This window comes from Desmodus rotundus, chromosome 9, assembly GCF_022682495.2.
Source record: "Desmodus rotundus isolate HL8 chromosome 9, HLdesRot8A.1, whole genome shotgun sequence".
NCBI lineage: Eukaryota > Metazoa > Chordata > Mammalia > Chiroptera > Phyllostomidae > Desmodus > Desmodus rotundus.
The window spans coordinates 103,920,328-103,932,582 of NC_071395.1; the positions used below are offsets into that span (position 1 = coordinate 103,920,328).

At 37.7% G+C, this 12,255-nt stretch overlaps 1 protein-coding gene and 1 pseudogene across 7 annotated transcripts in view; one reads left to right on the plus strand and one right to left on the minus strand.

The window, feature by feature from the left end:
- Positions 1-12,255, minus strand: part of FBXL20 (F-box and leucine rich repeat protein 20) — an 82,178-nt gene that overhangs the window by 24,659 nt on the left and 45,264 nt on the right. For all 7 annotated transcript variants that reach the window (XM_045182350.1, XM_024573435.3, XM_024573437.3 and 4 more), the window contains 2 exons: positions 2,897-2,951; positions 60-134 (listed from right to left, as the gene is read on the minus strand). In XM_045182350.1, the coding sequence (XP_045038285.1) occupies positions 60-134; positions 2,897-2,951 (130 nt within the window). The remainder of the gene's footprint in view (positions 1-59; positions 135-2,896; positions 2,952-12,255) is intronic.
- Positions 8,438-10,339, plus strand: LOC112316444 (large ribosomal subunit protein uL30-like; annotated as a pseudogene).

Below are 12,255 nucleotides of genomic sequence, written 5' to 3' on the forward strand. Positions count from 1 at the left end.
GTCCATGCTGTAATTACATTCTAACAAGAGAAATGGGGCCACATGCGACATAATTATACCTCAATGTCCCTCTGGAAATCAAACAGGTCAATTCGCTGCCAGTTACTGCCATCCAGGGCCAGAACATTCCAGGCCTATTTTGAAGAAAAAGAGAAAGAATGAGCAGGAGGCAAAACAAAAGAGGAAAGCAAGCAATACTGGAGTTCACAATTCAGTCTACAAATGACTGAAATTGACCAAAACATTTCTCAGCCTCCAATCACTAACTGCCAGTAAGTCAGCCTTCTTATTCTACTTTATTCTCCAATTAGAGATCTCATAAATGAGTGGATACAGAAACTAGCAGCTATAAAAGATCTTAGGGGATTGGAGAAAGGACAGACTATATTAAGTATCATAGCCAGAAACTGTTTTCTAACTGGAAGATTCTAGTTTCTAATCCAAAAATGAGAGAGTTCAGCTGATGAAAAGCAAGTCTGTTACTCTATCCCACAACAAGGATCAAATGAGGGTGAAACCAAAGAAAGAGGACACAGTCCTCTGAATACTCTATGTTCAATATATATTTGGTCAGACTTGAAACTATGATATGGAGACCTGGAACTTACAAAAGACAGTATCATTTCTCTGTATACCTGACAGAGCCTTAAACACTTTTCTCAGATTTAATGAAAACTGGCATTGCACTTTCCTTTTTTTTTTTTAATTAAAGATTCAGGTGTGTTTTTCAATTTGCCATCTTTCCCTCTAACTGGATTCAGTTGGTAGTTTCAAAACTGAAAGTTTAAGACTTCACATACGTTTTGTCAGTAAGCTTTTTAAAAGGAGGCTTCTCAGCTTTCAACTTTTCAGAACTGGGTGAAAAATGACTCAGTAAGAGTTAATTTGCTGTGGATCATTATGTATTTTAATCAGAAAGCCTTTAAAAGTTTTTCCTGTTGAATTTAAAGTGTAAACAAAAGTTTTAATATTGTTGAGCTATTAACTTAGAATATCACCTCTTACAATAACAATCAAAACACAGATCTGATACTGAAATTTTAAAAAGGAAATTGTGTACACATTTACTGACCCCAAGGTAAGTGTCACACAAAAAGCAAGGAATATGTCAGGGGTATGAAAGTAAACAAAGTTATTATTATTCTAGAAATCTTTAAGGTTTTCTCAGGAGTCTCAGGAGTTCAATGCTACTTTTCCTTTCGTAGCTTGTTTTTCCAATGGTTTCTTAAATGGTTAGCATGGGAGACAAGAGATAAAACTTTTAAAGTTCATATGTTTACTATATTTTTGGGCTAATAAATATGCCCCTGTTTTGGTCTGATATTTCTCATTTCCTTATACCACTTTCTCCAGGAACAGGAAACATGCCAAACTGAGACTAAAATTAGGAAAAACAGGTTCCCTTTCAGAGTCTTGTTTTTTTTTTTAAATTTTTATTCAATTACAGTTGTATGCCTTTTCTCCCCATCCCTCCACCCCACCCCAGCCGAACCCACCTCTCCCCCCCACTCCACCCTCCCTCTTGATTTTGTCCATGTGTCCTTTATAGTAGTTCCTGTAATCCCCTCTTCTCACTGTCCCCTCCCCACTCCCTCCTGGCTATTGTTAGATTGTTCTTCAGAGTCTGTTTTTTTTTTTAACTAATTAATTAAATATTTCAAGTACAGAGAACAGTAAGATAACTACTGATGTACTATCCAGATTTAATGAAAACTGAGAATTGCATTGTGCTTTTCTTTTTTTTAAGTTAAATCCTATTAAGAGGGACGAGAAACCTGCCAATGAAAACAATTAAAATTTGCTCACATCAGTGTGGCTAAGAAGAGGTGCTGCAGTTAAACATGTTCAGACACTGGCCTGGGTGTACTGTTTCTCAATGATGACCTCAGCTTCGTATGGAGACAGAAAGGAAACCCCACTCATTTGTATCTAGGGCAACCACTTAAACACCAGGGACAGCAATGTCATAAACCATCAAAACACGGATTGTTTCCAAAATAGCTCATGCACAGATTTACTAAGGCTTTTAGGATGCAGAAATTACATTAAAGTTAGCAAGACAAAGTGAGTTTTCTCTGTCGAGTTTTGTGTCTTGTTTATTTTTTAAGTGGTGTTGGGAAGTTGAAGGAAAACCTGGGTCCACCTACAAAAAAAAAAGGCAGGGCTCTGTGATACAACCGTGTAGAGATCCAACACCTAGGACTAGGCCGCTGTCCAGTCCGTATGAAGATGGTAACTGTAGGCACACGTTCATTTTATTAATTATTATACATCCATATCATAATAGAGAGCAGGGATGGTTCATAGAGCAATTTTTTTCACAACAGAGATTCTGTTCTTTGTATTAGTGGCAGATAGTAAGATTATGATGTTTCACTGCTTTGTCGCAGCGACGTTCACTGCCAAAAATGGCTCATTAAGTGTGAGGGAGAAACTGACTTTGAAATGGAATCTAGTTGGCTCTACAATTAAAAAATAATAAATTTTACCTATTATCTTTTGAGGAAAAAAGTGTGGGGAGATAACGTGAGAATTAGACCCTCAAGAGCCTTCTAGACCCTAGTACATGCAGGTGCATAAAATGGACCAGGAACACAGAATGAAACACTATTTTATTACAATTCTAAGCAGAGCCTAATTTTTTATTAATGATTTTTCCTTGAAATGTTTCCTGTTTGTATACTACAAATAGTCAATAGTTCCAAAAAAATTACAAATGGCGCATGCAGTAGAACGGTAGAATTACATGGGTTTGGGAATGCCATGAGTAAAACATCGTCCTTTGAAAGTTAACATACAACTAACAACCCAAGTAAACAGTTCCCCTACTACATACAGAAGCTGGTATCCCAGTGGCAGGAAGGGGCGCCCCTGCAAACATGTCAACCATTCTTACCCTGGAGACCTGAGCACAGCGACACAAGGTAACAACATCCAGAAAAGAAAATATCCTAAAAAGAGATAGAGACAACTTTATTATAATATGAAGTAGAGCAATTTACAAAGATAATACTGCCCATATGAAACAGGGGGAGAAAATAATCTTTTTACTTGATAATGTATGTATAAGTACCATACTAGTTCAATTGTATTTATCAAGGAATGATAAAATATTTCTAATACAATTTTTAAAAGACTTTATTTATTTTTTTAGAGAGGGGAAGGATGGGAGAAAGAGAGGGAGAGAAACATCAATGTGTGGTTGCCTCTCACATGCCCCCCACTGGGGACCTGGCCTGCAACCCAGGCGTGTGCCTGACTGGGAATCAAACCGATGACCCTTTGGTTTGCAGGCCAGCACTCAATCCACTGAGCCACACCAGCCAGAACTACTTTTTTTAAGAATCTGAAAGTTTAATAATTACTGGAGCTACTTTCTATTTTTTAAAAAAGGGTCGAACTCATAGGTAATTAGTATTTGTTAAAAAATTTTAAAAGGAACTAGATGAAGATCTTTGGCCCCATAAGAGTGTTAAAGCCTCCTGTGAATTTACAGTTTTGATACTTGTCTAATGTCTGGCAGAACTACTACATTTTCAAAATTGCACACTTTTCTTTTTTTTTAATTGTTGTTCAAGTAGTTGTCTCCATTTTCACCCCACTACAGCCCCCTGCCTCACCCTAAAAATCGCACACTTCTTATTCCTCAAAAGAGACCAGCAGTGTGAGGACTTGGTCATTAAAATTGTATGCTAGTGTCTTTATTATCAAACTACAGATGTAGTTTTTCTAGACCCCCATTTTAGAAAGAGGGTTTCAGATACAGTTATGACAGTAGGGTTATTATCTGTGATCTTGTGGAGAACTCCGCTAGAAGCGTGTGATAGCTCTCATGGACTTATTGGAGCTTTGACTCTTTAGGCAGGAACAAGTTATAGATTAAGCTGTAACAGCTCTCTATAAGACTTGGTTACTAATGTAACACAAAGATGACATCTTCCATTCTAAGTGAACCAAAGCTGGCAGACACCATCTCTGTGAGATCAGATAATCTATCCCCTCTTAAAGTAGGGCTGTACTTTGACTCTTCCTTCCTTTTGAACTCGGACCTCTCTTCTTAAAAGTTTTATTGAATTTATTGGGGGGACACTGGTTAATAAAATTATATAGGTTCCAAGTGTACAATTCTATAATACACCATTGTATATTGTAATGTGTGTTCACCATCCAAAGTCAAGTCTCTTTTCATCACTATGAACTTGAATCTCAATGGGAAATTGCTTATACCAGATGCACACACCCCGGTCATAAATAATAGAAAAGTAAGTTTCCTAGGTGTTTCTGAGATGATCTTATTTTCACAAATATGGAGAGAGGTCACAAACAATTGGTCTTGTTGTTATCCAGCTGCTTAACTATTATTTTAACTACAATTATATTCAGCAGAAATTACACAAACCCAATCGATTTATTATCTGGAAATCCCCCATGTGGCACACTAAATCACTCAGCTCCTCAGGGGTACAGGTAACTAATATTTGAAATAATTGTGGTCTGGGATCTGGATTGGAGCCTGAATCAGGAAGAAAAACCTTTTTCTCCCCTTTTCCAATAAAGGACATTAATGGTAAAACAGTGATACAACCTGTAGATTAGGTAATAGTATTGTATCAATGTTTACCTCCTCATTTTGATAACTGTACTGTAGTTAGGTAAAAGAATATCTGTTTTTAGAAAATACGCATTGATTTCTTGTGTATAAAAAACACTGCATCTGCAACTTACCTCAAATGGTTCACAAAAAACCAGAAAATGATTATGCAAGTGAGGTAAAAGTTAACATTTGGGGAACCCAAGTAAATGGTATATGGGAATTCTTGGAATTATTTCTGCAACCTTTTCAGTAAATCTGAAATTATTTAAAAGTAAAAATATGAACAACAGTCACTGGCTTATATCATCTACATATATGTAATTGGGCCATGCTGTATTTTGCAAGCTAATTTCTACATTTGAGCTTTGAACTACAATACAATGAACAGGCAGACACACGTAAGCTTCAGGAAACAAAGTGACTGTTAACAAAACAATTTTAGATAATATTCATAAAATTGAGCCTGATTTCTTATTTTCTTTCTTTAAAAAAATTCCTTTTTAAAGATTTTATTTATTTATTTCTAGAGAGAGGAGAAGGGAAGGAGAAAGAGAGGGAGAGAAATATCAATGTGTTGTCGCTTCTTGCAGGCCCCCAGCTGAGGACCTGGACTGCAAACCAGGCATATGCCTTGACCGGGAATCGAACCAGTGACCCTTTAGTTGCAGGCCAGCACTCAACCCACTGAGTCACACCAGCCAGGGCAAGATTATTTTCTAAATAAGGTTTTCTTCCAGGATAAAGTTATGATCCACATTCTCCAGTTCCCAAGACAGCCCTGATCTAACAAAGATATGACTTTAGGGCTATTAAACTAGCTTCACAATATCCAGCTGAACCTGGAGGGAGCTCATGATGTTAGAATGTTTAATGGTAGAAGACAAAAAGGACTTGAAAAAACCCCAGTATCTTCCCATAGCCAGGTGGCTCTTATTTCAATACACAAATGACTCTGTGTGTACAATTATATATATAGGACATGCACACAGGCAGTGTGTCTAATATGTATCTTATTAACAGTCTATCATTACCATGACACTGAGGCCTTACAAGGAGCTGCTACCGGCTAGAAAATTTGGGGCTAAATAGGGTTGAAGTCTCCCCTCTGACTAAACTAAAATAAACATCCAATTTACTATTCAGAGTATTCTTCATTTTTTATTGCTCCAGGCAATGGACTATTAAGCTTGGCGACATTAAAAAAGCAAATGGCAATTATGAAGAAACAAGCAAATCAGGGAGGAAATGAAGTTCTATAGACAGGCAGCATTCAATTTACTAATGGACTGTATGCGCAAAGCTTGTAAGTTCCCCAAAATAAATGATATTACAAATTACAGGGTCAGGGGCAAAAAAGATTCTAAACTATAATACTATATACTATACCAAAAAACAAACAAACAAACAAAACACCCCCCGACAAAAAACCTTGAACCTCATATCTTAGAGTGTACCTAAATCAAAAACTGTCTCTAGTCACAAAGGAAAAACAAGAATCTCTCCCAGATCTGAGATGTCCTCTCCCTCACTCCCCTTCTCGAATCAATCACCACTGACTCCTTAAGCACGTCTCATTTCTTTGGAAGCATCTTGTGAACGCTCCAAAGTTGGCTGTGAAGTCCTGCATGTGAGCCTGCTGTTAAGGCTGGTGGCCAGCAAATCCAACCAGTGTGCTGCAAGAATTTTTAAAACGTGCAATATTTGACTATTTAGTCAGGGACAAAGATCTCTTTTCCCTTAGACTGTCAAATAAAAACATGACAACAGCCAACAGAACAACAGCCTGTCTTAAACCATAAACATACAGGTTATATAAGATAGAGTTGCATCTTATTAGTCACGTCACATAATAAGGTTGCGTCTGATGGGCTAATTTTTGGTATCAGAAATCCTTATATACCAGTATAGGCACCTGATATTTTAAAAGTCACTTTGGACCAAAAAGGGTAGGTAATTACTATTATTACTTCCTTTGTAAATCAATTAAAAAATATGTTCTGGTTGTGCCACAGAGTATTAGTAATTAGTTTGTGTGGGCCATGAGATGAAAAAGACTGAAAATTGCTGCTCCAGGCTAACCTCCATTGTATCTCCCTGCTGATTATTTTCATGTCTGTTTTCTACTCAGTGAGCTTCTTGAGAAAAGTGACTCTTTCTTATTTCTATACCCAACAGAATGCCTGCTATATATTGCAGGTACTCAGTAAATGTTTGGTCCTGCATTAAAGTTTAAGGGAATTCCAACTATATGACATTCAGGAAAAAGAAACTCTGATGACAAAAGGATCAGTGGCGACCAGTGGTGAGAAGAGAGATGAATAGGCGGAGCACAGAGGAGTTTTTAAGGCAGTAACAATATGCATCATCACACACTTGTCCAAACCCACGGGATTTACACCACCAAGAGCGAACCCTAACGTAAACTATGGACTTCTGCGGATCATGATGTGTCAATGGTGATTCATCCTTGGTATAGTAAAAGAAAAATCCCCCAAAACAAAAGACAAAACCCACCACTCTAGTGAGTGGTATTGATAATGATGGGGGCTATGCATAGATAAGGGCGGGGGCATATAGGAAATCTGTAACTTCCTCTCAACTTTGTTGTAAATCTGAAACTCCTACAAAAATAAAGTCTTTAAAAAAATAAAGAAAAAAAGTTGAAGGAATACAAAGACCTTGGTTATTAGCATTTTAGTATCTGGCCACTAATGCAAAATAAAATACACAGTTTTGATTCTCTCACCAAAGAAAAAATATATAGATTAATTGCAGTAGCAAACACAAATGAAAATGTACCATGCATATGTTATATTGAAAAAATATCTTAAATATGTTTATATAAAGAGTTACATACATAACTATTTTGTTAAAAATCAGTACAGAACAAATTATACTGAATTTTCTTGGTATTTAATGAAATATATCACTTGAGCCCTGACTGGTGTGGCTCAGTTGGTTGGGCACTGTCCTGCAAATCGAAAGGTTGTTGCTTCGATTCCTGGTCAGGGCGCATGTCTGGGGTACAGGCGAAGTCCCAGTTGGGGGTGTGCTAGAAGCAGCCAATCAATGTTTCTCACACTGATGTTTCTCCCTCCTTTCCCCACTCTCTAAAAATAAATAAGTAAGTAAATAAATGAATATATCACTTGAACTCTCCCTCTCACCGAAAAAAGGTTTAAGGGACTATAATTTAATTGAACTATTTTAGCACCTCATGGCTTTCGTGAACACCAATTGCCATCCTATACAGTGGAACCCAAATGGGTGATTAAAATCTGCTTACCTTTTCATTAAATAAATAGCCCTGTACTATAATGTTTTTCAATGTTTCTATTTATTATTTTTACACATTCTCACTTACTGTCAGGTTGCCACTCTTAAAACTCAGTGGATCCCCTATCAGGATCACTCTTCTGATCCCAATTTTATTTACTGCAACTCATAGTCAAATTTGTATGAATTGTGTCTAAAGAAAAGGAGTAAATAGAGCCTGAGAAATGACTGGCACGCATCCTCTGAGTAAAATGCACATTTGATCTTTCTGCTTACTTCTTTGGCTTTGTTATGGATAATTGAGAAGGCCAGAAAACTAAATGCTGAAAAAGAGAAAGACTGATTTTGTATTCTTTTTTTTTTTAAAGGTTATAGGTATTTTTTAAAAAGATTTAATTTATTTAGTTTCAGAGAGAGGGGAAGGCAGGGAGAAAAAGAGGGAGAGAAAAATCAATGTGTGGTTGCCTCTTACATGGCCCCCACTGGGGACCTGACCTGCAACCCAGGTATGTGCCCTGACTGGGAATCGAACCAGTGACCCTTTGGTTCACAGCCCACCCTCAATCCACTGAGCTACAGCAGCCAGGGCAATTTCTGTATTCTTTGAATTAAGACGTCTGTCAATTTGCACCTTAAGAGTTGAGAGATGATCATTTTTGGTAGTCCCGGAACCTGATCACATCATTTTATGGTCCGTGGGTAAAAAATAGAACTAACAGTAATATACATTAACACTTTTCTAGCTCTTACTCTGTGACAGATACTCTTCTAAGCACTTTACATTTATCAACCCTTTTGATCCTTGTGATAACCCAAAGAGGCAGGTACTGAAATTCTCAATTTACAGTTAGTAAATGATAGAATCCAGGAGGTCAGATTCCAGAGTCCAGGTTCTTAACCATTATGTCTTTAAAAGAAAGGAAAACACTTTTCTCTGACTGGAACCATGGGGTGGGCAGAACAGAAGTTGTTCCTGCTGTGCTAGAAATCTTTAAGAAAAAAACAAAGGAATTTTGCAGAGCTGAAGATCAGGCATGCCTGAGAAAAAAGTTTGCCCACAAGATGCTTCCAAAGGCAAGGAGGAAGCTTGTGTATGAAGAAGCTAAGCACTATCACAAGGAATGTAGGCAGGTGTGCAGAACTGAGATTCAAAGCTTGGATGGCAAGAAGAGCTGGCAACTTCTTTGTCCCTGCAGAACCCAAACTGGCATTTGTCATCAGGATCAGAGGGATCAATGGTTTGAGTCCAAACGTCTAAAAGGTGCTGAAGCTTCTTCCCCTTCAAGCTTCTCACTACATCTTCAATGGCCCCTTTGTTAGGCTCAACAAGGCCTCATTTAACATTCTGAGGATTGCGGAACCATATACAAGGTCTGTCCAGAAGGTATTCGGCCACGTAATACGAAAAATAGAGATATTTATTGAAGAAGATACAAGAAATATTGCATGTAAGGCAATGATGCCTCAGTCCCCTTCAAAGTAGGCACCTTGGGACCTCACATAGTTCTCCCAATTGCCATCAGCTGCCCTGTTGTATTTTCCTAAATCTCATCGATGGTCTGAAATGTCTTCCTTTTCAAAGGTGATTTTAGTTTTTGGAAAAGCCAAAAGTCACAGGACGCCAAATCTGGGCTGTAGGGCTGCTGCACTAGATGTGATGCACGAGCAGGCACATTGTTGTGATGAAGCTGCCAATTGCCAGTTGCCCATAGCTGTGGCCTTCTGATTCATTCAAATAGTTTTTGCAGAAGAATGTTCGAGCTTAAGGCAAAATTTGATGCAGATTTGTTGCTCTACTCACTCAGTCATTTTGAATGTGACAGCCGCACAGTGTGCATGCTCACTCAATGGCATCTACCGCCCCCACTGACTAGTACAGTGAAGTCCTCATTGTTCACACATGTGCATTCCAGTCCACTCTCCGTGGTTGCCAGGTTACATTGATGTTGCACAAACTGTTCTGCTTATATCAATAATGGCTGGACTTTGTTCAGACAGACCTGGTATTGCACGGGGTACCACAACCTGAAGTCAGTAAATCAACTGATCTATAAGCGTGGTTATGGCAGAATCAACAAAAAGGAAACTGCCCTGACAGATAACATATTGCTCAATCTCTCGGTAAGTATGACATCATCTGCACGGAGGATCTGATTCATGAGGTCTCTACTGTTGGAAAACGCCTCAAAGAAGCAAACAACTTCCTATGGCCCTTCAAATCATCTCCTCCATGAGGTGGTATGAAGAAAAAGACCACCTATTTTATAGGAGGTGGAGATGCTGGCAACAGGGAAAACCAAATCAACTGCTTATCAGAAAGATGAACTATAGTATCTACTACAGTTATTTTTGTAATCTGGTCAGTTAATAAACAGTGAATGCTTTAAAATGGAAAAAATAAATAAGTAAAAGGAAGGAAAACACACAGACACACACATACCCATCTATCCTGAATTCCTGGTAATTAAACTGAATGAAAAGCTACAAGGAATCATCAACATTCTAAGCTTCTTCAAATAAAATATGGGATAGTGTGTGTGCAGGTAAGACTTAGCATAGTCGTCCTATCCTTAGAATGGCCTGCTTGCAATTTTGGCTCTTGAGTGGCATTTCAAGAACCTGAATTTTGGTAGAGTTCCCACTGTTCCCTCAGTGAGTGTCCCTGGTAGACAGTATTTTACTTATGTTGTTACAACTTGTTGCTGGAGGAATTAAGTGCATTCGGTGTGGCTCCACTGGGAAAGGACTCTTGGAAGCTTGCCTGGCTTCCTCTCTTTTGCCCTCTGCACTTTTCCCTTTACTAACTTTGCATCCTTTCCCTCTAATAAATGACAGCTATGAGTATGACTACATATGCTGAGTCTCGTGAGTCCTTCCAGTAAATTACCAAACCTAGGGGTGTTCATAGGGACCCCCAACACAGCACAATTATCTATTTCAGACAAAAAAAAATCCCAATAATTTTTTTTCATGTTAAGTTCAGAAAGTTCATCTTCTACCAACTCAAATATACATATTATATATTACATGATAATTATGTCACAACCCCTCCAACAGTTGAGAAAAATAATTGCCTCATTCTGAAACTGTACTTTGTTTTACAGCTGAAAGGCCATGTGCGGGCTCTCAAGCAGTCTTAAGCAGTCTTACCCCTCATGTCATTTTCACAGTTATCAACATCAACCTCAGAAGAAATCTCAGAGGAACAAGTCACTTTATAGTAGCTCTTGGAAAATACACAAGACTCTTTGTTTTATAAACACTGACATTCATTTTTCAAGAGGCACTCCTAAACAAATACGGACGACTCTGCTCTGAAAGAGAGTACTGTCAATCCTGCTAACTGATTTTACATTATGCAAACAGTGGATTCCAGCTTGCTACAGCATTCATAATAAACCTTGTTTCAAAAGGGAAGAAAGAGAATCTGTAAGTTAAAGTTAGAAGGAAACTAGAATACTTGCTTATTTAATTCATTGGTAACTTGGCTGTGGCCTTGCATTTACAAGGAAATAGTATGGTCCTATGAACACAACTGTCCTCCTTGTAGGTTAATATATGGTGGACTCAATGATGTAATATGTAACTTAAAATCTAACCAAACCAAGTGTTGTGTAATTTTTATTAAGCTGTATTTTAACAGAACACTTAGACGGTCTCAACACCGCACAAGATATTTATTAATAACAAAGTAAAATAATTTCCCAGTGGAGAAAGACACTATCTTAACTAAGTGATCAAAGTTAACATCCAGTAATATAAGCGCAGTGATGTATGTGCTCCCTGGTATGACACATGGACAAGGGCACACCACCATTTCGGAAATACACGGCCAAAATGCATAACCTAAATTGAATCGTGAGGAAATGTGAGACAAAGCCAGACTGAGAGAGATTCTATAAAGTGACGACAGTTCAAAAGTATCAAGATTACGAAAGACATGGAAAGACTAAGGAATGGTCCCAGACTAAAAAACGAAGCAGGCACGACAATTTAATGGAACGTCTAACCCTAGATTGGATCCTGGGCCAGAAAAAAGATGTTACTGGGACAACTGAAGAATGTGAATAGGTCTGTAGATTAAATAGTAGTGTATCAGTTAATTTCCTAATTTTAATAACTGTTTAATTACATAAAATATTAATTCTTAGGGAAGAGTATTCTCAAAATTCTTTGTACTATTTTTACAACTATTTCAAAATGATGAGTTCAAATTAGAATATCTAAAAGATACAGAGAAGCCTAATGAAAAGTAAGTTTTTCTTCTATTCCTATCTTCCAGTTACCTGGTTTCCCTTCCTAGGGGCACCTGTTGTTTCTAGTCATGCCCTATATGCTTTAAACAAAATTTAAATTTTAGGAAATATCACATTCAATGAATTCCA